Raw genomic sequence first — 26,324 nt, forward strand, 5'->3', positions numbered from 1 at the left:
GTGCCTGGAGCTGAGCGTTCCCTAGGTGGGGTCCATTGTGAGTTTATCAGAATCCTCCCACGGTGCAAATGCTCAGGGTGCAGTGACCTGTGAGAAGCGCCAGCCCTGCCAGGCCCTCCTCTCCCCTCAGATGTGCAGCAGAAGCTGAGGCCCTCCCGGCCTTGTACTTCGCTCTGCGCAGGAGGCCAATTCCCAGGATACTGTGTGCCTGTGTCTGGCCCACGTTTGTGGCGGAAGAGAGAGGGAGAGAGAAACAGAGGGAGAGGGGGAAGAGAGAGAGAGAGGGAGCGTGCTCCGGTGCTCGTGTTGGGTCGGGCGGTGCACATCCGGGTGGGGTTGCCCCTCCCTCCAGGTCCCGAGGTGGGTTGGGGGCGGGGAGGGACGCGGGGACGTCCCCTCCCAGCCCCCTGGAATCCAAGAGGGGGCGGCACCAGGCACGGGAGAGGTGCCCGGGCGCGCGTATCGGGCGTGCCCACCCTGCGGCTCCATCGCCCTGGGCCGGAGCGTCCGTAGGGCCCGGGGGAAAGAGAGGGAGGAGGAGCCCGCGCGGAGAGCGCGGAGCCGGCCACCCGCTCGGAACTTGCCGGGCAAACTAGTGCGGAGGGAGGGGCCGGGGCCGGGGCCCGGGCCGCGCGGGGAGGAGGGGCGGCCGCAGCTGGGTCCAGCCCCGTTGGCTTTCTTCCCAGCTCTCCTTCGCCTCCTCCTCCTCCTCCTCCTCTTCCTCCTGTATGAGTCAGGCATTTCCCGGGGACTTAGAGCAGCCGCGGGCGGCCCGAGCGCCGGGAGCTGTAGCAGCTGCAGCAGCGGCCGCCTCGCCAGGAGCCCAAGCGCCCAGGCTGCCACCGCGGCGGGCACCCGCGCCCCGGGCGCGCACGAACCATGGAGAGGGCGGCTCCGGGCGCCGACGCCGGCGGCGGCGGCAGTAACAGCAGCAGCCGCAGCAGCAGCCGGGCCACCTCGGCGGGCTCCTCGCCCTCCTGCTCCCTGGCCGGGCGGGGGGTCTCCAGCCGGTCGCTGGCGATCGGGCTGGGCGGCGGCGGCAGCCGCAGCAGCCCGGGCTCGGTGGCCGCTAGCCCGTCCGGGGGCGGCGGCCGCAGGAGGGAGCCTGCGCTCGAGGGCGTGCTCAGCAAGTACACCAACCTCCTGCAGGGCTGGCAGAACAGGTAACGCGCACGACCGTGCCCCCCGCGCCGCCGCGCGCCCCTCCGGGGGGATGGGGTGGAGGGTGAGCGCGCACAACCGTGCTCCCCGCGCGAGGTGGGGATGCCTTCGCACGGTGCCCTTCCTGCGTCCCTGCTTTCCTTCGAGGTGGGGTACCCAGGGTGGGGCGCGTTCAGACCCCAGCCCAGACCGCACCGCAGTGGCCCAGAGAGGCCAGAGCCCCGCTTCTGCACCGGCACCTTGGGGGGCTGGAGCGGCCGAGGGAGCGTGGTGGCCCCGGTGGACCTGCCAGCCGTTTCCCGGAACGGAAAGGCAGGTAGAGAGGGCCGGCATTGTGCTCGATGCCAAAGCGTTCACCTGTCTGGTTCGTTCAAAGCAAGTCTCACCAAAATAGTTCGTTTTAAACTTTGGTGCTTACAACGAGAGCAAGAGCCAGGACAGCCAAACCTCTGCCACTTCCCGTCCTCTGCGCCCCTGGTGCTCATGCAGTATGCCCCCCTCTCCGGTTGGTGGTTGGGAACCTCCAATCTCTGCAAAAGTTTCGTGGGAGGGTGTTTATTTCTAACATTGTCCCCTCTTTCGGAATGGATAGTTTGCATTTTACATTATTGTCTTATCACCCTCCACCCCCTGATGATTTTTGAAGTTTTCTGCATATTCTCCCCTACAGTTGGGAATGTGGACACGTGGGAGACGGGATATCAGGGCGCACTTGGTGTGGTTGTAGTGTGCATACTATTTTAATGAAGAAGACAGAGAGAGTGGCCCATGTGCTGCTTTTTTCACTTTCTACGCAAACGAGGGGACCTGGGAATGATCCATGCAAATGGAACCAAGCTTTTGGGAAAGGGCATCTTTTGGTTCTGCTTCTAATAGCTCGTGGATCTTAGTGGACCTTGAGCACTTATGGGGCTGTGATGTTTTGAGTCACATTGGGGGGTATGTCTTGTTGGTCTCCGTTGGTTAAACTGGTGTATTAGTTGGTCATAGTTTCCTGTAGCTTGTTTGGAAATAGTGCAGACGGAACATTTCTTGATGGGCAGATCTCATGCATGAAACGCCACGGGGGAAGGGAAAGCCTTCCAAGGCTCTGGGAACTAGGTGGCTTCTCTGCGATCATAGAACTTTCTTGGCTTCTCTGCGATCATAGAACTTTCTGAGGATCTCCTCCTATGTCCCTTTCATTCTCAAATTAACCCCAGGGCTCCCTCTAAGGGTTTTTACTGCCCCCATCACCCCCTTGCCCTTCTTGGACTTTGAAAAGAGTAGAGTGTGAAGGATGAAAGAAATGAGAAGACGAATGTGATGTCAATTCTTGGTAATTGTGTGTCCTGTTAATGACACCTCGGGGTGCCCCTCCAGTGACCACACTCTATGCGTGCTTGGGGCGATCACTTTTCATTGCTTTTTCTTCAAGTAGCTTATGAGGCCCACAGAGTTTGTACCCAGAATTCCAGTGCTTCTGCTTGCTTGGGGGCAGTATTTCACCTGCCATGTACATGCCGGGATTTGTTCTTTGGAGTGGATTGGGGAGGACTGCGAGTAACTCTCGCGGCAGAGAACTAACCACTGTCGTCACCCTACGGGACTGAGACTGCTTAGGTGACATGTGGGATTGTGTCCACTACAACGCATGCTTGAGTGAGGGCCCACGGTTCCTGAGTTGGCTGGCTGTGTCTGCCAGTGTGTGTTCTTGGCACTGAGAACTCACTGTTTCCCAGGTCTACCATCCACTCAAGTTCTTGTTCTAATAATGGTTAATGCTTCCGTACCAGGGTTTATATTTCCCGCATGGTTGAGAGTCCATTAGTGATTTGGAAATGATTTATGATGATTCTGTGATTGTGCATTTCGCTCTTCTCAAGGGAATCTTGCAGGTGAGTAAGTAAAAAAGTATTGCTAAAAAAATCATAGAAACCTTTATTAATCAAAAATATCCAAGAGTGGTTGTTGTTTCTTGACATTTTTCCCCTGAGGTCTGTATAATTCTTTTTAAGAAAAATTTAACTGTTTTTGTGAACTGGGAAAAAGCTTATAGAGCCAGATCTGTTTTCTTTTCAACAATCCATACACCTTTTGTTTTGCCTCATCAATTGTAACAATGTAACATCACTGACTATCACTTCCTCCTTGTTTCCTGTTTTCTTTTCTCCTTCTCTCCTAACCCTTTGAACTCTGTTCTTGGGTAAGTACTGTCTTTTTGATCTTGAATGGTTGATCTTAGTTGTGTATACCTCTTTAGTGTTATTGAAACCCTTTTAGATTTACCTATTTCTAAGGAGCCCTGCTGGTATAGTGGGTATGCGTTGGGTTAGCAGTTTGAAACCAACACCCATCAGAGAAATACGAGGCTTCATACCCCCATAAGAATTTACACTCTCAGAAACCCATAGGGGCAGTTCTGCCCTGCCCTCTAGGTTCCTGTAAGTCAGGATTAACTTGATGGCAGCGAGTTTTTGCTTTGTTTGGCTGAAAATTAAGCCATGGGAGAGAATTCATTTCTAGACTTGAGGAGTGAATAGAATCTCAGAGTAGTTTTACTCCTTTTACTAGACTTTCTTTCTGGTGTTTTTAATTTTGTTCCACTTTTATCACCAACTCTATCCAGGACTTGCTAATCCCGTCCCTTTTAGAGTTGTCAGTAGTGGTAGGCAGTCTCCATCTGGTTCTTCTGGTCCCAGGGTCGGAGACTAGTGTTCATGTAGTCTGCGCAGCAGGTGATTGCGTTGTTTCCTGCGTCTTTGATTTACGTCAGTCTTCTCTCCTCAGGAGAGACCAGTAGTTGTACCTTAGAGGGCTGCTCAGAAACTTTGAAGTAAGTCGAGAAGGAGCCCTGGTGGTGCTGTTAGGTCAGAGTTGGACTGTTGACGGAAAGGTCAGCAGCTCGAACACACGAGCTGCTCCTTGGAAGAAAGATGAGGCTTTCTGCTCCCGTACAGCCTTGAAAACTTCCGGGGGCAGTTCTGTCCTGTTTGTAGGGTCAGTATGAGTTCCAAGTGATTGGATGGCAGTGATTTTTGTTTGTTTGGGGAACCAAAGAAACTGAAGAGTAAGTCAGATGGGTGTTGCAGGGTGGATGGGCTAAGGTGACATTCCCATTGGGTAGCCCTTGCTGCTATGATGTTTTGTCCTATAGGAGAATTTCCTTGGCACAACTGTCCAGGCCTCTTCTTCACCGATAGCCTTTTCAATTTCTTAAAAAACCCTTCATAAGAAGCCCCCGTGATAGTCTTGTGTCCTTCAAGAAAATCGACTAAGGTTTTTTCTTTGGAATCGTAAAAAACACTTCCCAGTTGGTCTTCATGCTTTAAGCCTGGAAGGATGTCTGAAGCGGTGACATCATTTGGAAAGAGAAGTGGACAGGGGAGCGGTAAGTGGCAGGCCATTTGGTGGGTACAGACTTCAGGTGACGCATGAAACTCCAGCGTCTGGAGCTGAAGGAACCAGGGTGAGCGGGAACCCCGAGAACTCGTGTGGAGGCGGGCATCACATGGGCGGGCGGCAGGGGGCAGGCCGGTGCCCTGGAGACTAGGATTGGCAGTCCAGCTGGTGTTGTAATGCCCAGGAAGAGTTTGGGTTGGGAATGACCTGGTCTGATTCGTCCTTACAAGCTCTGCTTGCTGGGTGGAGGTGAGAGTGGAAACCCCAGGTCCAGCGAGGAGGGAACTGCAGGGTGCCCCGGGGGAGAGATGCTGGCAGCTAGGACTTGGGCAGGCAGGGCATGTGCACAGAAAGGCCAGGCTTATGAGAATGAATGGGAACCCCGAGAAGGATAAGGAAAGTATGATTCGCTAAAGAATTTCTCGTGTCATTTGGAAAGGTAGACTTGGGTGGCCTCCAGACTCAATCCTGATACCACCACTTCACAAGCATATGACCGTGGACCCGTTTCTTTGGTGCTCTGGATGTGTGTTTTTCTTATCTGACACATGGGGGAAAATGATCCTGCTCTTCTTAAGAGGGTCAATAAGAGTCGGAGCCGTCTCAAGGGCACCTAGCAAGAACAACAACTTGTTATTGGTCCATTGTGAGCATTAAATGAAGATATGAGCACACAGGATGTTGTTAGGTGCCGTTGCGTTGATTCCAATCCATATCAACCTTATGTACAACAGAGGAAACGCTGCCTGCTCCGCACCATCCTCACCATCGTTCCTATCTTGAGGCCATTGCTGCGCCACCGTGTCTGTGTTTCTCCGTGAGGGTCTTCCTCCTCTTCGCTGCCCCTCCACTCTACCAAGCATGATACCCTCGTGACAACTTGGCTAAAGTATTAGCATACAAGGGACCGAGAAAAAGCCGTTTGCAGCAAGAAAGAGAAGGGGTCGCTAATATTAGAACTTCAATTTGTCCCTTCTGAAAGATTTGACCTTGTCTGGTTTTAATTTTGTGGGTATGCTGGCTACCTTGATGAGCCCAGCTGGTGCAGTGGTAAAACTATCTGGTTGGTGGTTCAGAGCCCGTCTGCCATTCTAAAGCAGTAAGGCACGGCGGTCTGTTTCCGTGTCACCGCCTTGGGAACCCTAAAGGACAACCGTACTCTCTCCTGGGTCACAATGAACTCCATGGTTGTGGCTTTGGTCTTTCCGTTTAGTACTGTTACCCTGAGGAGTTACCCTTTTACGGCGAGAAGTCCCTAGGGGGGCCAGTGGTTAACGGGAGCAGCTGCTAATTGAAGCCACCAAGAGATATCTTGGAAGCAAGGTGGGGCCATCTGAATCCAAAGAATCAACCAGCGAAAGCCCTGGGGAGCCAGTTCGACTCTGACACATGCTGCTCATCATGGGAACTACACAGAGGGAGCAGGCATCTTCTTTGCTCTGTACTTTCCCATTTCATCTCAGAAAGATGACCCACTGTGTGATTCCACTCCTAAGTCCACCAGTGCCAAGCTTACATATCATGTTAAAGGTTGGAATAGTGGTCCCTGGTTGCGTGTGAGAGGTCAGGATAAAGGGCAGGGGCGTGTTAAGAGTTGATGCATTTTGACCTGGGTGTGTTCCATGTTGATGGTCCATTGAAACGCACGCCCCGTGTGTATTTTTCTACTGCCTTAGACTTCACCTCTCCCCCGAAACAGCCCAGTTATTCCGAGATGATGTGAAAGAGCCTGAGCAGCTTTCCTTTGAACAATAATCTTTTCAAACCACAAAATGCATCCAAGTTCACTTTACGTTAAAAAAGGCAATGGGGGTTGTGGGCGGGGGAAGAAAATAAACATCGCCTGTAACCGCACTAAGCAAGGGAAACCTGCAGGAACCCCATGGACCAGACTCTACATCCAAGGTGGTGGGGGAAGGGTCCTGCGGGAGTGGTTAGCACATAGCATTGTTCAGTAAATAGTTTGAACAGTAAATGCTTGGTAGGTCAGTCAGCCATCCCTTTGTTATGATTGCCCATCAGGGAATCTGGGGTTCCCTAAAGGTGTTCACACACAGGCACAGAGCAGCTTGGCAGCCCAGATCCCATGACGTGGTAGGGCTTCCTCCGCACACACTGACCAGAACATCAAACCCACGGCCTCGTGGTCCTCAGCCCGGCCATCCACAATTACCTCTAACATTATCCTCAAAACCCAAAAACCCCTCAACGCCATTGAGTCTATTCAGAGCAGCCCTAACATTATTTTTTTAACATCGTTTTATAGGGGGCTCCTACAACGCTTATCAAATGCATCCATCAATCCACTGGGTCAAGCACATGTGCACATTTGTTGCCATCATTGTTCTCAAAATATTTGCTTTCTGCTTGAGCCCTTGGCATCAGCTCCTCATTTTCTCCCCTCTACCTCTCCCTCGTGAACCCTTGATAATTTATAAATTATTATTATTTTGTCATGTCTTATACTGTCCGATATCTCCCTTCACCCACTTTTCTGTTGTTCACCCCCCAGGGAGGAGGTTATATGTAGATCCTTGTAATCGGTTCCCCCTTTCTACCCCACTCTCCACCCTTCTGGTATCACCAATCTCAGCACTGGTCCTGAAGGGATCATCTGCCCTGGATTCCCTGCGCTTCCAGTTCGTATCTGTAGCAGTGTACATGCTCTGGTCTAGCCAGATTTGTAAGGTAGAATTGGGATCATGATAGTGGGGGGAGAGGAAGCATTAAAGAACTAGGGGAAAGTTGTATGTTTCATCGTTGCTACACTGCACCCTCACTGGCTCGTCTCCATTCTGCGACCCTTCTGTAATGGGATGTCCAGTTGCCTACAAATGGACTTTGGATCTCCACTCCACACTCCCCCGCTCATTCACTATGGTAAGGTTTTTTGTTCTGATGATGCCTGATACCTGATCCCTTGACACCTTGTGATTGCACAGACTGGTGTGCTTCTTCCATTTTGGCTTTGTTGCTTCTGAGCTAGATGGCCGCTTGTTTACCTTCAAGCCCTTAAGACCTAGACGCTATATCTTTTGATGGCCAGGCACCATCAGCTTTCTTCACCACATTTGCTATGCACCTGCTTTGTCTTCAGCGATCCTGTCGGGAAGGTGAGCATCATGGAATGCCAGTTTATTAGAAGAAAATATTTTTGCATTGAGGGAGTACTTGAGTGGAGGCCCAATGTCCATCTGTTACCTTAATACTAAACCTATAAATGTATGCATATAGATCTGATTCCACATCTTCATATATAAATATATTTACATGTGTACATGCCTGTATTTAGACCTCTATAAATGCCCTTTGCCTCCTAGTTCTTTCCTCTATTTCCTTTTACTTTCCTCTTGTCCCACTATCATGCTCAGCCTTCATTTGGTTTTTAGTAATTCCTCTCATTTGCATTGCCCTTGATCAATCCCTACCAGTCCTCTTACAACCTCCTTGCCACTGTTTTGGATCACTTCACTCTTTTGGATCACTTGTTATTTCCTTGTCCCTGGGTTTGTTAACACCACTTCCTTTCCCCCCACCGGGGATCCCCCTTTTCCATGTCCCCCTGGAACTGTTGGTCCCGTTGTTTTCTCCTCCAGACTGTTCTTCCAGCCTATCTTATCCAGATAGACCTGCAGAGATAATAATATGCACAAAAAAAACCCAACAAGACAGAGTAAAACAAAACAACAACAAATAAACAATGGCAAAACCCTGTAAATAGTTCAAGGTCTGTTTTTTGACCTTTAGGAGTGTTTTTCTGTCGAGTCTGATACAGAGGCATTAGTTCATGGTCTGTTTGTTGACCTTTAGGAATGTTTGATGGGGTGCCATATCCTGGCCTCCAAAGTCTAGTTTTGGTATTCCCTCGGGACTTCCTTGCTCTGCTCCCTTTGCTGTTGTGTTGCACGCCCTTAGTGTTTTCCTTGGTGTGGTGGGGTCAGATCACTGTGTATCGTGTTCCCCTGTGTAGGGCTCTGGGTCAGTAAGGGATGTCGTGTTCGTAGTGGCAGCCCTTACATTATTGAGATGCTCAGTAAAACATTAATTTTAATTTTGCATGGTTCGGATAAACAAGCGGCCATCTAGCTCAGAAGCAACAAAGCCCACATGGAAGAACACACCAGCTTATGCGATCACGAGGTGCTGAAGGGATCAGTTATCAGGCATCAAAGAACAAAAAATATCATTGTGTGCACACCTCCATGATAGGATTGCTGAAGACAAATGGGTGCATTAGCAAATGTGGCGAAGAAAGCTGATGGTGCCCAGCTATCAAAAGGTAAAGTGTGTGGTGTCTTAAAGACTTGAAGGTAAACAAGCAGCATCTAGCTCAGAAATAACAAAGCCCACATGGAAGAACACACCAACCTGTGTGATCACAAGGTGTCGAAGGGATCAGGTATAAGGCATCATCAGAACAAAAAAACCTTACTATAGTGAATGAGGGGGTGAGTGCAGAGTGGAGACTCAAAGCTCATTTGTCGGCCACTGGAGATCCCCTTGCAGAGGGGTCTAGGGGAGGAGACGAGCCAGTCACGGTGCGATGTAGCAATGTTGAAAAATACAACTTTCCTCTAGTTCCTCTTCCCCCCACCCCCCTCCACTATCATGATCCGAATTCTACCTTGCAAGTCTGGCTAGACCAGAGGATGTACACTGGTGCAGATAGGCACTGGAAACACAGGGAATCCAGTACGGATGATCCCTTCAGGACCAGGGGTGTGAGTAGCGATACTGGGAGGGTAGAGGGAGAGTGGGTTGGGAAGAGGGAACCGATTACAAGGATCTACATGTGACCTCCTCCTTGGTGGATGGACAACAGAAAAGTGGGTGAAGGGAGACGTCGGACAGGGCAAGATATGACAAAATAATAATTTATAAATTATCAAGGACTCATGAGGGAAGGGGTAGCGGGGAGGGAGGGGAAATAATGAGGACCTGATGTCAGGGACTTAAGTGGAGAGTAAATGTTTTGAGACTGATGAGGGCAATGAATGTACCAATGGGCTTTACACAATTGATGTATGTATGGATTGTGATAGGAGTTGTATGAGCCCCTAATAAAACGATTAAAAATATTTGCATGGTTCAAAAGGGAATATAAAAAAAGTGAATATATATCCTAATGACTTAAAGCAGTGGTTCTCAACCTGTGGGTCGCCGGATTCATAACAGTAGCAAAATGACAGTTATGAAGTAGCAACGAAAGTTATTTTATGGTTGGGTGTCACCACCACATGAGGAACTATATTAAAGGGTCATAGCATTAGGAAGATTGAGAACCACTGACTTAAAGGGATGTTGTGTGTTCGGTTGGTTTTCATTTTCTTGGTATTGTGCTTTCCAGGAGAGTTGACAGAGCGAGCAAATCAGTTTTCCACTCTGCGCATCTGCACATCTTGTTTCATGGCATTGCTTGTAATCCTCACAGTGTACCAGCATTCTTCCCCCGTCCTCTCTGTGCTTCCCATGTCGTTTCCATTCATCATCCTTCCTGTCTGTCCTGCCTTCGGAAGGTTGCCTCTGTCTACATGCTGGCCTTTTGAGTTCAAAGGGTTGGCTGTTGTGCCTACGCCGTCACTTTAAAACGGTGCCTGAGAAGCAGAAACGTTCATTTTAATGTAGTTACCATTGTCAGTCTTTCCCCTGTCCCGTCCCCTCCCCTCCAATGGTTGCTTCTTTTTGAGTCTCCTTAGGAAACCTGTGCTTACTCTGAAGTCGCAAAGAAACTTTGTGATGTTTTGTTCTAAGATGAAAAATTGTTTCCATGGCTTGGAACTCCTTACACGTTGGAGTAGATACTGAGGGCCTGTGACAATGGACAGACACACAGTGGATTTTAGGCTCCTGGTTTGTATTATTTTCTTTAGGCTGCTGGGACACATTGGCTTGAAGCAACACAAATTTATTCTTACAGCTCTGGACGTCAGGAATCCAACATGCGCTGCTCTGGATGGAAATCAGGGTTTAAGGAGGGTCGGTCACAATCTAAGGGACAAGCTTCCTTAGCTCTGGTTGCAGCCAGCATTCCTTTGCTTGTGGCTCCATCACCCCAACCTTGGCCTGCTCCTGCACATCGGCTTCTTGTCTATGCTACATTTTCCTCTGGCTCCTTCCTAGAAGGGCAGCAACATTTAGCACTCATATCCAGGTTAAGCTTCTTATCTTCAGATCCGCATGTCCTAATTTAATCACATTCGTAACAGATTTCGAGTTTAGGTTGAGGGCATCCTTGGGGGCCGATCCTCGGCCTCTCACACAGTGGCAGCTACATGGTAGTTCTCAGGATGATCTGATGATCATCTTCCCTTCTCCCTCCCTCCAGTTAGCCCACCCTTCAGTGGTTGCCATGGTGACGGCCACATCTTTCCTGGGAAGGCACAGGTTGTTGTCACGACTCTTTAAGTGGGCTTGTTGAGAAACGTTGTCGTCGGCAAATGTGTTTGTCGCTGTCTACTAACTGGGCTCCTTGGGCAAATGGAACGTAACCTTGTGAGGGAAATCTGCTTCTAAGGCCCACAAATAAGCCCAATTTCCTTTAACAGTCAAAGAAGCGTTTCTTTCAGGTGGCTTTAAACACTAATAAGCAATCAACTCTGAAAGTATGCATGTCATAATCCACGGGTTTTCCTTTTATCATCTAAATGACTCATTACTCTGAGGCTTCAATATAAAGCTCCCATTAGCATCCGTTTCAGACACCCTCAGGCAGTACTGGGCATGCCCACCATCTTTCGGATGCGTTCCGACGACTGTCTACACCATGCTCCCAACAGATGCAGTATGTTTCCACTCCTAGAGGTCTCCCTGTGTTTCTCTCCAGTCATTTCCCTTTCACTGCAGCCCTTTGTGATTTTTATTCTCATAATGAGCTTTGTCTGTACTTATGATATTGCATGCAACATGGAAACCATGCAGGTAGACTACCTTTTTGGAGAATGGCTTTTTCGTTCCATCTCATGTTGTGAAATTTATCCATGTTGTGTCCACCCAGCTTTGGTGGTGCCAAGAAGAAGGCCTGAAGAAGGGTCACCGGTTGGATCCAGCAGCAGCTCCGCAGGAGAAACAGTGGGGCATTCTTCTTCCATAAAGACTGACAGCCTTGGAGACCCTCTGGGGCAGTTCTGTTCTGTCCCGCCGGTTTGCTGTAGGTTGGAATGGTCTCCTGGCAGTCATTTTGGTTTGAGGTTCTGCTCCAAGGTTGGAATTGGGTCACGCGGTACACCCACACCAAACTCACTGCCAGCGAGTCCATTCTGATGCATAGTGACTCTGTAGGATAGGGTAGAACTGCCCCTGTGGGTTTCCGAGACTGTAACTCTTTTTGGGAGTAGAAAGCCTTGGCTTTCTCCCAAAGAGTGGCTGGTGGTTTTCAACTGCTGACCTTGCGGTGAGCAGCTTGAATTGTGACCATTACATCACCAGGGCTCTTCTCATGGAGCCTGGGGTTGAGTTATGGCTGCTCAGCGAGAGGCTGGAGGCCGGTGCCCACCTAAAAGACCCTTAGAAGTGATCTGCTTCCAAAACATAGGTGCTGAGCACCTGGAGTCATCGTGAGTTCTTGTGGACTCCTGGGTACCTGGTGAGGTAAGTAGAGGGTGAGCCCGGGCCCTGGCAGACAGGTGGGCATTTCTCATCCCCTCCTTCCTCTCTGTGGGGGCCCAGACCCAGTGTCCTCAAGGCGATTCCGACACCTAGTGACCCTGTGGACCAGTGGCCTTGCTAATGCCTCGACCCTTTCAGACAGCTCCTCATGTGGTGGTGACCCCCCAACCATAACATTATTTTTGTTGCTACTTCATCACTGTCATTTTACTGCTGTTATGAATTGTCATGTAAATAATATCTGATATGCAGGAAGTATTTTCATTGTTACAAATTGAACATAATCAAACCATCGTGATTCATCACAAAACAGTATGTCATTATATATTGTGAAATATTTATTTCTAATGACAAATAAATGAAATTTTGTCTTGAAGCATGGTATAGCATGGGTAACAGCCTTCATGCCGGGCACTCGTATGTGGCCGTGTCTGCATGTGACCCGCCTGGAGACGGATAGAGGAGTGGTGTCTCGGTTCCTAAGGCCATCGGAAATAGATGTTATCTGATGGTCTTAGGTGATTCCTGTGAAAGGGTCGTTTGACCCCCAAGGGGGTCTCGACCCACAGGTTGAGAATGGCTGCTGTAGCGTCGAAGTGCCCCAGGGGCTTTCTGAGACTGTAGCTGTTGCTGGGAGCCCAGAGCCTCCTTGTTCTCAAAAGGCTGGTGGGTTTGAACTGTTGCTTGTGCAGTTAAGCTGCCCAAAGCTTAACCCGCCGTGCCACTAGGCTTCCGAGTTGGGCGCCCCGTGGTCTTAAATGATGTGGGCTGCATTGTGGTGGCTGTCCACACTTGCTGCTGAGCCAAGGGTCCCTGAGATGGAGTCTGCTCAGTGGGCGGGTGACGAGCAGTCTGGGCTGGGACGGGAGCCTTAGAATGATTGGGCTGGAAGCACAGGCGACCTTCAGTTCAGCCCGAACGGATGTGATTTTGGGCCAGACGGAGATGGAATGATAAAGAAAATTACCCGGACTTCAATCGTTGAAAGCTCAGATTGGCTTGACGATGGGATGGTCGCAGCCCAGCAAGAGAGTACTTTCATTTGTGCACCCCCCCCCAGCAGTGACGTCAATATTAGTGCTACAGTGAAGAAAACCAGGAACATGCAGGCTTTCTAGCAAGCCTCTCCTTGGAAGGTCAAAGAAGAAACTTGAATGACGAGCAGGCTCGTGGTTTCATTGCTTAGGTGGGTGTGTTGTCTGTAAACACTGGGATGGCGGGATGGGAGCTTGCAAGGCTTTTCGGTGTGGTATACCTGCCAGGAAGCAGCCACACTCATCCAGCATGCTGGCTGAGGACAGTGCCGAGGCGAGGCATCCGGCCAGCGTGTGTGCAGCCAGGACCCTCGTGGGGTGGGATGTGGTCACATTCAGGCCTCTCCGAGGAGGGGGTGCAACTGAGGCTCCGCCTGCCCCATTTTCAGAGTAGCCGAGACGCAAGCAGTCAACCCAGAGTGTCCTCCGCTCCTCTTTACAGAGGTGGTCACTCTATCAGAGCCACCGTGGCGGGCTAACGGTTCCCTGTAAACTCCCACACATTTTCATGGGCCCTCTGATCCGAGTCGGGCAATCGCCCCTGTCTGCTGGATGCCGGCAGCATCACCTGACAGCATCACCCAGCAGCATCACCCGACACACCCTCCCTTGCATGCCATTCGGTGGGCATTTGCCGAGCCCCTTGTGTACATGCCCAGGACCACGCACACAGCGAGAGACACACGGGGACAGAACACACAGGTGTTTCCAAACACGGGTGGAAAAGTTCTGTTATCTCTTCATTCTAGCTTCCCATGAACGTCCCGAAGCCCCCTCGTTACCAGCAAGTCCCGCCTTCAGGAGCTCCAGTCTGAAATGCTGCTGCCGCTGAGTGCGTGCAGACTCCAGGGACCCTCGGGGGCGCCTGCCCTCCGCCCTGCCTTGGCCGTGAGCTTCCGGGGGCAGGCCACCAGTCTTTCTCCCCCGGGGAACCAGAGCGCCTGCCATCTGGTGTAGGGCGGGGCAGACTTCTTCTCTACAGGGTCTCATGGCTTAGGTTTCATGGGTCTTTGTGGAAAATTCCTCAATGCTCCCATAGTGGACATGTAGGTGTAGCTGGGTGGGGGTGGGGGGATGTGAGTGGAGGGGAACTGAGCAGATCCCAAAGGCTCAAGTAGAAAGAACATGTTTTCAAAATGATGACATCATTTTGTACAAGTGTGCTTGACACAGTGGATGGATGGATGGATTGTGATAAGAGCTGTACGAGCCCCCAATAAAATGATTAAAAAAAACCCCACCCCAAACTACACTTTATTTTCCAAAACAGGTGGTGGGCAGGGTCTGGCCTGCAGGACCTTTAAGTAGCAGCCGTGGCAGCCTGGTGTGGTGGCTCAAGGCTCAGACTCTGCGATGAGACATCCTATGCTGGCTACCCTGCTCTGCCTGTGTGGCCTTGGGCCAGCTGTTGAACATCTGAGCCTCAGTTTCCTTCTCCCTAAGACGAGGGCGGTGTCGTGCCTGCCGTCGTCGGGCTGTGGGGGTCCGTGGAGAAGGATTGAGGACAGTGGCCCACACATAGTGTCAGGTGACCAGTAGGTGACACAGTCCCGTCTTGGGCTGCCTTCATAGGTGTGGCTAAGTGTGAGCCTGTCGTTACAGCCATTGTGTCCATCCATCTCCTTGCTTGTCTTCTTTTTCACTGACTCTGCTAAGCACGATGCCCTTTCCTAATGCCTGGCCTCTCCAGAGGACGTGGCCAAAGTGTCTGAGGCGAAGTCTCGCCATCCATACATCCAAGGAGTATTCTGGCCGTACTTTGTCCAGGTGGCTTCCAAAGCTGGCGCATAGAACACACTCTTCTGTAGGTGCGTATGAAGGCAGGGTGGTGAATGCCATGGTGGAGGACACGCCCGAGCGCGCCCCTCGGCCTGTGCATCAGGGGAAAGGTGACGGGCGAGGGAGCACCGAGAGTAATGTGAACTGCGGTTGCTCCTGCAGATGAGGGCTTGGCGCCTGCGTCCCAGGCAGAGGCTCCGGGGCTACAAAGGCGTGGAGATAGGAAAGATCATCCTCATAAAATGCAGGGTGGGGTGTGGTAAGAGACGAGGCTGTAAAATACAGAACAGGCCCGGAGCGGACCTTGTGCGCTGCTAGACCCCAGCTCACCCAGTACCTGCGTTGTCAGCAGGGAAGGCACACATGGGCAGGCCCAGGAGGCGTCAGACCCGTGACGTATGTGGGGAGGCTGCTTCGAAAGGTGTGTGGGGAAATGGAATGAAAAGGTAATGGACTTTTTCGTGAGCTGTATCCGGGACTGTCTCCTAGTATCCAGTTTAACTCTTACCGAGCCAATCAGGTATGTGGTACGTATGCTGATCTGTCCACTCCCCCTTAAGTCTGTCATCAGAGAAGTCCAGGTTTCGGTTGGATATGTGACTGTTGGAAATAAGACTGTCTTGGGTGCCCCCTTCCTCCCCCACTTCCCTCTTGCAGCGAGGGATGCTGTACAGGCGATAACGCTGAGTTGCCACCCGGGCGTTTCCTGGAAACATCATCCCTGTGCCCTCTGGCATGCTCCTTCTCTACCCTCTCCTCTTGGCACACAGATGTGAGAATTGGAACCGGAATACAGACGCGATGGCTGGAATTCCAGAAGCCCTTTGGAATGTCCAGAGGAAGACCATCACAAGACAGCAGAGGCCTGGCTTCTTTAAGGCTGCGGAGCTCTGGAGTCCTTTCCATGAGGGAGAAACCCTCTTCCATCGAAGCGACTCCTGCTCTGTGAGTGTCGATTCTGTGCTCCATCGGGTCTTCCATGGCTGGTTTTGCAGAGGTCGCTGGTTTTCTGAAGTGCTTCAGGGTGGACTTGAACTTTCAGCCTTTGGGTTAGCAGCTGAGTCTGTTCGCACCACCCAAGGAATCCCATCCATCAAACAAGCCTGATACATGAGACAGTCCCTTGGTTGCTGCTCAGATGGAAGCCACAGGCTCTCCATCGATTTCTTGAATTTTAAATGAGCCCTGATCCTCCCCTGAATGGCCTGGACTCCAGGGTGGACCCTTGAGAGTGGACAACTCTGGCATATTGAGTAGCCTGGCCTGGGGGACACCACAGCGTTTCAGCCTCTGAACACACGCTCAGCCCTGTATCCCAAACATCCCCTCCCTCGATGCAAGCATTCCCTTCAGTCTCTCTGTACCTCTTACACATGGCCTGTCACCACCCGCGCTCACCCTGCCTGACGCAAGTGTGCGTCGCAGGTGGAGACACGAGGTTTCAGCGGGACAGTCGTTGCAGTTAATACATTGTAGAGCTGGGCTCCCTTTAACTCTAAAGCAGTGGTTCTCAACCCGTGGGTCACGACCCCTTTGGGAGTCAAATGACCCTTTCACAGGGGTCTCCCGATTCAGAACAGTAGCAAAATGACAGTGATGAAGTAGCAACGGAGATAATGTTATGGCTGGGGGGTCACCACCGCACGAGGAACTGTATGAAAGGGTCGTGGCATGAGGAAGGCTGAGAACCACTGCTCTAAAACCTGTTTTCTTCCTGCTGCTCTGCAGAAGAACATGGTGGTGCTGGTGGGGGCAGGGGTCAGGTCTTCTCCTCCTTTATAAGTGGCATCACCAAAGCTTTCAGGGTTCGGCCTCCTGGTAAACCAGCTCCAGCTCATTCCACTGCAAAAGAAACACGGTTCCGTTTCCCCCCTTACTCCCCAGCAGCGGCCTTTCCAAAGAAGGCATCTTGGGGTGCCTATAAGTGGTTTTTGTAGCTCTCTCCTGGGCAGTATCACTTGCTCTGAGTGCGTGAGGCCTGGTGGGTTGCTTTGTTTTCTGTTCAGAAAGTGTCACGCTGCTTTAGGGCTGGCTGTTGAAAGGTTTCTTCTGAGCTCCTCTCTGCCTGGGTTTGGTTCTCAGTAAGGCCTTCCATCGCCTCCTCTGCCCTTCCTTGACTGTGGTTTATGAGTTCTGAGTGGGAACGGGATTGTTGTGACCCTGGGGCAATTGTAAATGGAGTTCCGGATGCAATGGTGAGGCGCGTGACTGCACACGAAAGATTGGTCCACCCAGTGGCTCGTGGAAGAGAGACCTGGCTCTCTGCTCCCATAGGGTTGAGAGACGCCGTAGGGAGCCAGCGCTCCTCCGTCCCAGGGGTTCACGATGGGTCCGATTCGACGGCATCAGCCACAACCGTTTTGTAAGGGCTGGTTACACGATGTGCTCCCCATGCATTAGGCTCAGTCGACATGGTCACGCCTTGTGGAACACACTCTACTTTTGGGAATCTGGCCTGTCTGGATTCCACCCTACTACTAATGCCTTAAAAATGGGCCTCCTGGACCCCTTGGTTAACCACGTAGCAGAAAACTTTTCTGAGTGTCTTCCAGCTGACTCGTCCAGGGGATGGGTCGCATCGGTTTGGAGTCCAGCAAAGCCCGGTGGTGCTGGCAAGGGCTGCGGAGGGAGCACCGGGCCCACCAGTCTGTGGCCGCTCCTATCGCTGCCCTCTAGGCCCTAGCAGCGTCCCCCGCGGTCATTACTAGCCTGGCTAATGCGCGCCTGTTCCTTTTTATGAGAAGCCCGATGTTGCTGTCGTGGCCCAGAGCACATTGTAACACTATTACAGCCACTTAGTTCATCCAACATTCTTGTAACTGGAATTGCTCTCTCCAAGGTCAGTGTTCATGATTTCCTTCAGACTCAGCTTGAGTCTCAGAAGATGGTCTTAAAAGCCAAAGTCATAAAAAACAAAACAAAATAATAAAATAAAATTAAAAAGCCAAAGTCACCTCCCGCCCCCCACCCTGCCCAATGAGACTAACAAGCTAGGCTGTCTTTATGGGACCAACAGACAGGGGTATCACAAGGCCTTTGTAATCAAAGGGAGAGGACTGAACCCGTGTCTGTGACAGCAGGTTTATGCTGGGTCAAGTGGTTTTTCCTATGAGAGAGCTCAGCATGACCTAAGTTGGAAGACACAGCATTGCAGTTAACCGTTTCATGGGATTGTTCGCATTTCCGGCTATCTTATTTAAGAGCTTACTTCCATTTCCTTCCCAGCATTGCTGTTTGCTGTGGCTTTTTGATGTTTGTAGTGTTCTGTTTGCTTGCTTGTTTATTTTTGTGCGACTTCTTAATCGCAAACTGTCAATTCATTTGTGCCACCGCTAAATGTATCGTGCGCTCTGGGGCGTTCTTTGTAAGTGACATCGGAGGGCACTTGGCTCATTTCGCGTGCGGTCTGTTGTCGTTGTTGCCAGGTCGCTTCCAGCACAAGCAGGGAGCCCTGAGCGCAGAGTAGGGCAGCAGCTCCTTAGGGCTTTCAGGGCAGTGACTTTTCACAGGAAGAGAGCGGGCCGGTCTTGCAAGGTACGTCTATCTTTCTGTGTAGGCTTGAACTGCCCACCGTTTTGCTTAACCAGTAACACAAAAGTACGTATGTCCATGGTGGTGTAGTAGTGACGCGTTGGGCCGGCTACGGCAAGGTCAGCTGTTCAAAACCACCAGCTGCTCCCCAGGAAAAAGACGGGACTTTCTGTTCCCGTAAAGAGTGACAGTCTTGGAAACTCACAGGAGCTCTGAGCTGGAATTGACTCGTTGGCAGTGACTTTGGCTTTTTGGTTTACTATATACATGCCAGCAATCTGATTTTTAATACGTTTATGCTGAGATGTTTACAGGTAAAGAAGCATTGTGTTCACAACTTGTTCTCAGAAGGTTTAGGAGAAGTGTGTGTGTGTGTGTGTGTGTGTGTGTGTGTGTGTATACACATAGAAAAGAAAAGGGATAGCCAGGGTGAATGATAATCATAATAAAATATTAATACCCCAAATCAAGTTCACTGCCACAGAGTCGATGCTGACTCACAGTGACCCTGTAAGACAGGGTCGAACTTCCCTGTGAGTTTCCAAGACTGTACCTGTTGACGGGAGTGGAAAGCACTCTCTTTGCTCACGTGGCTGGTGGTTTTCAACTGCAGACCGTGCGGATCTATGTTGACAATGGTTTCACCATTTATGTGGGATTTTCCTCTTAAAACACGGTTCACCCTAAAGGGGTTGTTGTCTGTTGTCAGGCGTGTTCTGGGAGACGACTCTTGGACATCCACATTGAGTAGGCGGTGCTTCCTAGTACTTCTCTGGTCCTCTTGCGATTCCTTCGCCTCGCTCAGGGGAACCTGCGGACGCTCTAAAGTACAAACCAGATGCTGCCTTTTAAAGACTCGAGGTCACAGATTGCCGCGATAAGTTACTGCCCTCTGTGTCCCGTCCCCCCCACCCCCAGGCCTCCCTGGACGGCCCTCTGGAAAAGAGCGACCAGGAAGGGGGTGGGGCGGATCAAACAGACCCTCTGCGGAGGGCCTGCAGGGTGGGGGTGCTGGTGCGGGGTAAGGGTTCTCAATTGTGATCACGTTGGTTAGGAATCCTCAGGGTAGTTTGGGGACAAGTGGGAAAAAAAAACAAACACGGTTCACTGTCACTTCTTTGTCCTGTGATGCATTAGCGTCTGCTCTCCGTAGATGCCCAGTGGCTGTAAAGTGAGTCCCAGACCACTAGATAGTAACTACAGTGAAGTCGACTGAATTGGTGAGCGCCTAGGAGCAAATGTTGAATCCACTTGGCAAAGGCGGCCTATTTGCAGCTTATGAAAAGACCCTTACGCCAAGGGCTGGGAGATTTGCGCCTTCATCTCTTCCCTGTGTCACATCCGTGGCCACTGGCTTCTGTGTCTGTAAATGGAATTCAGAGGTAACTATATTGCTGGCGTACCCCACCCCCTCTTATGCAACACAGGGGCATTGGAGTGAATCACCACTGACAGGCCCTTTTAAGCCGACGAGTTATTATGTGCTTCTGTGATTTGGAATTGAGCCGACACTTGCTTTTAATGGCCCGGAGTGCATTTGTTTGTCTGAAAGAGCCAGTGCAGTGGACAGTGTCTTGGGGAGTTTTGCGGGATGGCGGTTCCGGTCCTGCGAGTGGCCTCCATGTATCCTGGTGCCCTCGCTGCTGTGGCTGCCGATGGAGATGCGGGGCCCTCACACAGATGCCTTTTGGAGTCAGAGGTTCATGGTGCTGTATCCTCGTGCAGAAGGTCCACACTGAGAGTGCCTTTGCCCTGCCTGATGGGTTTCAGACTTCGCAAGCCAGCCTCCCATCTGCCACTTCCTTCTCCTCTGATACTTCGATCCCTGCTCTTTGTGGATGCCCACCAGAGGAGGCCTGCATACTAACCAGGCAGGCTAGTGGTCAGCACGCACGATTGCCCTCCTGTGAGTGACCGCAGACTGGGCTTCCCAGAAAGGGTCCTTTCTTGTTCCGGGCCCTTGGTGGGGTCAGGTGGGGTGGAGAGGACTCAATAAAGCCGACGCTGAGAACCTGTTCATCCTGGCTTCTGGGTATGGCATCAAGAAGAAAGCAAAGCACAACCTAAGGACCACTCAATGTGAAGAGGGTTGGGGGTGCCCCCCAAATGCACCAAGCATCGGGCTTTTATTCTCCCTCCTGGCTGGACTGGGCTAGCCCGTCTGCATCTACTGCCTGCTGGGGCTGGTTTCTGAACAAAGCCAGGGCTCCTGCCCTCTCCCGTGAGCAGAGGGGCATGCTTTCCACACTGGACCCCACTACTCACGTGGGCACCTGGCCTAGTCTTGCTGTGCCTTCGAGAGGGAAGGGGGCCTAGTGGAAGTGCCCACCTCACCGGGCTGCCAAGAAGATTGAGTTAAGTGAATCATTTGTAAAGGGCGAGGGCCAGTGCCTGTCGTATAGTACATGCCCTAACTCGTTGCCATTGCGTGGTTCTGACGCATGGTGGCCCCAGGTGTGTCCGAGTGGAACCGGGCTCCGCTGGTCTTTTGGAAGGGATCACCAGTCTTCTCTCCCAAGGCTCCTTCCTCGGGGTAGACTTGAACCGCCAGCCCGTTTGGTTAGCTGTCAGCCAGCAACGTGAACTATTTGCACTCCCCAACGACAGTTAAACCTGGGATGTGACTCCAACCCTCCGGTAGTGACCCCACGAAGGATTTCTGAGACTGTGAATCTTGAGGGGAGCAGACAGCCTCGCCTTCTGCTGTGGAGCCGCTGGTAGGTTTGAGGCGCTGACCTTGCAGTGAGTAGCCCAACGCCTAATCTATGACGCCACCAGGACTTGTTTAATGAATGCTGGGGAAAGGTCACACAAGCAGACTAAACATGTGGGCGGTGTGAGCTTGCTCTGCTTTCCAGAGCTTGAAAGATGGCTCAATGGGTAAATAAATAACCATCAGATATTTTTTATTGCTCTAAGTTTTTATGTGCAGAGCTAATGTACTTTTTATCTCACCTCACAAAGCATGTTTACGTACACCTCAGAAGCATAGCTAAACCCTTTATGATGTACGTAGTGAAACATGTTCTAAACACTTATTTAATAAAATCTTCCTCTCATGGATGACCGACATCTCCTTACGTGAAAATTCTAGTTCTATTACATCCTTGCCAGACCTGGTATTATCAGTGTTTCCCCCCTAGTCATTTTAGTGTGCACATTATCTGCAGCTCATCGTAGATTTAATTTGTATTTCCCTAGTGGCCACTGATGTTGACCATCTTTTCACGTGCCATGTTGATTTGCCACCCAGAATTCCTCTTTCCTAAAGTTTCTGAGATTTTTGTCCATTTTTAAATTGGGGTGTTTGTTTTTTTATTGTGTTTTGAGAGCTTTACATACTATGGATATAAATTGTGAGAGATGTAATTTGCAAGTATTTCCCCCAAGTTTACAGCTTGTCATTTCCAGTTAAACATTTTCAAATGTGCAGGTTATCATTTTTTTTACGTTATATGTTGTACAAATCTAAGAACTCGCTTAACTTCAGGTCCCAGAGATTTTTGCTTTTAAAACTTTCTAGGTCTACATTTTATATTTTAATCTGTGATGTAGCTTCAGTTAATATTCGGGTAAGTGTCGTTTAGGATGAAGAAGCTTTTTTGCTTTTTCATATGAGTGGCCAATTGTTCCAACGCTGTTGTTGGACAAATGACACTTGACTAATTGAGTTGCCTCTGTACCTTTCTCAAAACCCAGTTGGTCATATTTGTGTGGTATATTTTAATCCATCTTTCTCTTTCATTGATCTTTGTGTCTCTGCCAATGAGACAGTCCTGATCCTTGTAGCTTCATAGAAAGTTCTAACATGGCAGAGTGCCTGAGCCAATTTTTATTTTTCAAAGGTGCCTTGGCTATTCTAGTTAAAATAACTAGAATAAAATATGACTATTATCTAACATGAATTATAGAATCGGTGTGGTTAGATTTAGAAAGCAATAGGCTGTTTTTATTTGTTGTTGTGTTGTTTTTTTAATTGGAATTGTGCTGGGTCTGTAGCTAGGTCTTCACTGTGTTGAGTCTTTCAGTCCATGAACAAGGTATGCCTTTCCACGTACTAGGACTTCTTTGATGTCTTTCATAAGCCTTTTTGTGGTTTTCAGCATACCAATTCTTTATAGGTATATATTCAAGTATAAGCCGACCCGAATATCAGCCAAGGCACCTAATTTTACCACAAAAACGGCATTAAAAATGTGCTGAAAAGCTCGGCTTACACATGACTATATATGGTTTGTTTTGTTAGATTTAAGCATGGTCTTGTTTACTTTTTGGTGTTCTTGAATGTGCGCTATTTTCTAAAATTTGGGTTTGTAATTGTGTGTGGTTTATTGAAATGCAGTTGAGTTTCGCATACTTGTCTTGTAGCCTAGCACCTTGCTAACACATCATATTAACGCTAGAAGATTTTTTTTTGTTTCAATGTAGACATCTGCAATGTCAGGGAGTAGGTGCTGTTTTTTTTTTTTCTCCTTTCCCATCTGGAAACATTTTCTTTTTTTAAATTTCCTATTGCATTTGCTAGAACTTGTACTTTGAGTTGAACAGAAGTGGTGAAAGCGCGCCTTCCCAACACAATCACTGAAGACAAAAGGGTGCATAAGCAAATGTGGTGAAGATAGCTGGTGGTGCCCAGCTATCAAAAGATATAGCATCTGGGGTCTTAAAGTATCACCACTTTGTGCTAATAAGTCCACAGCCTTATAATTATGTCTACATAAACCCCTCAGGGTTAATAATGAGAGTAGCGATACCAGGAGGGGAAGGGGAAGATAGGGGGAGAAAATGGGGACTGATCACAATGATCTATATATAACCCCCTCCCAGGAGGACAGGCAACAGAAAATTGAGTGAAGGCACACATTGAGCAGTGTGAGACATGAAAAGAAAACTATAAATTATCAAGGGTTCATGAGAGAGGGAGGGTGGAGGAGGGAAGGGAATGAGCTGATACCAAAGGTTCAAGTAGAAAGGATATGTTTTGAAAATGATGATGGCAACATATGTACAAATGTGCTTGACACAGTAGATGTACATATGGATTGTGATAAGAGCTGTACAAGCCCCGAATCAGATGATTTTTAAAAAAAAGTGGTGCAAACGAGCATCCTCACCTTGTCCTCGATGTCAGGGAGACACAGTAGTCAATAGTTCACCATGAAGTATGATCCTAACTGAAAGTTTTCCCTTTGAGTTAGTTGGGGGTTTTTATCAGGCAGGTGTGTGGATTTTGTCCAAAAAAGCTTTTTATACATCAATTGGTTTAATTGTATGGTTTTTCCTCTTTAGATCAATAGTCAGCAGTTACAGTCCATGGGCCAAATCCTGCCTATTGCTTGTTTTCCTAAATGAGCTTTCATTGGTACACAGCCATGCCCATTCCTTTACATAGTGTCTGTGGCTTCTTTCAGGCTACAGTGGCAAAGTCAAGTGAAGGTAGTCCCCAAGTTACAGAATATTTGAGGGTGTTTTTTTTTTGGTATATCTTATTGTTAGTTATACACACACACACACACACAAAAATACACTATTTTACAGTGTTAAAAATATATTTGTAAGTTTTTATATGCAATGTTTTCAACTCCCAAAAGACTATAAAGACCAGATTTATAAAAATAAGGAAAAGGCACTAATAATGAAAATAAGATAAAGGGAGAGGTATTTGACTTGTCAGACGGACTGTAGATGGAGTAGTTGGGGGGGAGCGCAGTTGTAAGTGGGGGTTACATGAAGTTGCAACAGAGGCTCATTGCATGAAGTGCTTGCTAACCCCTGCCTGAGATTGTTACATTTGAACTTTGAACCAACCTTGCATTCCCAGGATATATCATATGTAGTCATAATGCGTTGCTCTTGTGATACCCCTTTTAATGCGCTAATACTTGGTTAAGGAGTTTTGCATCTACACTCATGAAAGATACTAATTTTCTTCTTTTCTTATATTGACTATGCCTGCTTTTGGTATCAGAATAATGTTGCCCTTAAAATGTGCTGGTAAATGTTTCTTCCTGTTATATTTTCTGTAGTTATCACTATCTTTTCCTTTAAATAATTGGTAGACTTTACTAGTGAAACTATCTGGCATGGAATTTCTTTTTCAGAAGGCGTTTCATGACAAATTTGATTTCATACTCACAGAGATATTAAAGTGATCTGGTACTCATTGGGTATGCGTTGATAGTTTATGGCTTGGGCGGAATGAGTCCATTTCATACTCACAGAGATATTAAAGTGATCTGGTACTCATTGGGTATGCGTTGATAGTTTATGGCTTGGGCGGGATGAGTCCATTTCTTATAAGTGGTTGAAGTATGTGTGGGGAGCTGCTTGAAGAGGTCCCCTTTTAATTTCTGTGGGGTCTGTGGTCATCTTCCTGGCCTGTGCATATCGGTGCTTTGTACCTTTTCTTTGTTATTGGTTGCCTTAATAGAGATGATCAATTCTCTACATCATTTTAAAGAGCCATTGTTTATTGTCCTGTCTTACTGTTTGCTATTTAATTGATTTTTGTACTAATATTTTTTATTCTTTCCTTCTGCTCTGAGTTAGCTAGTTTATTGTGCCAACCTGGCTGATAAACACATACGGGGTTAATTGAAGGGCGGAGGGATAAATGGCTCAGTGAGCCTCGTCTTTCTAGTCTCGGATCTCTTGCTTTCTGAAAGTTGGACCAGGATGAAGCTGCCTTGGCCAGTTCCCTGCTTTAGTTGGTGGGGTTCCCTTCCTGCAGGATATCCCTGAAGAGAAGCCACATGGACCTATCCCGATGCAGCCCTGGGTGCTGGATCAGCCGTGTGGAGACCCCTGCCAGCGCTGAGGTGCTTACATGTTCACTGACTCTGCTTTCTTCCTGCAGTCGGCATCGTGTGTGTTTTGTGAGATGGAGGAGGACTTTGTGGATTGGTGTTGGACATATGGGTTAATGGGTTAATGTTGGACTTGTGGGCTTGGGCAGCACTGGGTGGGATGTTTTCTTGATGTGCACGTAACTTTTACATAAAATTCTCTCTTACACATGAGTTTCTGTGGATTTGTTTCAAAGTACCCAGAGTTAATACATTCTCCTTTATGTTTAACTCCCTGCCACCCTCCCTCCCTGAGTTTCTTGAGGTGGAAGCGTACATCATTGACTTCAGATCTTTCTTCTTAGACCTTTCATCTTTTTGAATGTAGCATTTCATACTATAAGTTTTTCTCTAAGTACTGCTTTAGCTTCACTCACGCTGTCCCGGAAAACACCAAACAGGAAAGTTCGTCTTGGGATTTCCCCTTACAATCAGTGGAGTACGGTTGTTTGAAACTGGATAGTGGAACGTTCCCAGCATGGGATCACACAAGGTGGGATGGAGGAAGCTGTTACCACACTCCTGGATAAGTTCCTATTTGAAAGGGTTTATATCTCCAAACACTAACACCTGTTTAGGTAGAAACTGAAGTTCCTTTAATTATTATTGATATTTAAGATTTGATTGTAGCAAAAAGATGTAATGTACCATTTATCATTTTCACCATTTTTAAACGTACAATTCATCGGCATTAATGACATCCACAATGTCTTACAACCATCGCTGTGGTCCATTACCAGAACATTTTCATGTCTCCAAACAGAAACTGTATCCATTAAATCATAATTCTTTATTTTTCTTCCCCCGGCCTCACATAGTCACCCATCTGCTTTGGTTTCTATGCATTTGCCTATTTTAGACATTTCGTATACGAGGGATCATACAATATTTATCTTTTGGTATCTGCCCTCTTCCATTTTGCGTAATGTCTAGCTTCGGAAGTCACCTTTTCCTGGCTTGCCTGACCCGTTCAGATCCCTCTAAGTGA

General features: G+C 49.0%; 1 protein-coding gene across 2 annotated transcripts in view; it reads left to right on the top strand.

Annotated features, from left to right (window-relative positions):
• The first annotated feature begins 598 nt into the window (after window positions 1–598).
• The window catches only part of OSBPL10 (oxysterol binding protein like 10), a 338,082-nt gene continuing 312,356 nt past the window's right edge, over window positions 599–26,324 (top strand). The window contains exon 1 of one of the 2 annotated variants that reach the window (XM_075547107.1): window positions 599–1,163. In XM_075547107.1, coding sequence (XP_075403222.1) covers window positions 880–1,163 — 284 coding nt within the window. In that variant the 5' untranslated portion in view covers window positions 599–879. The remainder of the gene's footprint in view (window positions 1,164–26,324) is intronic. The other variant, XM_075547106.1, reaches the window with a different exon arrangement.

The sequence above is a fragment of the Tenrec ecaudatus genome, chromosome 4 (genome assembly GCF_050624435.1).
Source record: "Tenrec ecaudatus isolate mTenEca1 chromosome 4, mTenEca1.hap1, whole genome shotgun sequence".
Lineage (NCBI taxonomy): Eukaryota > Metazoa > Chordata > Mammalia > Afrosoricida > Tenrecidae > Tenrec > Tenrec ecaudatus.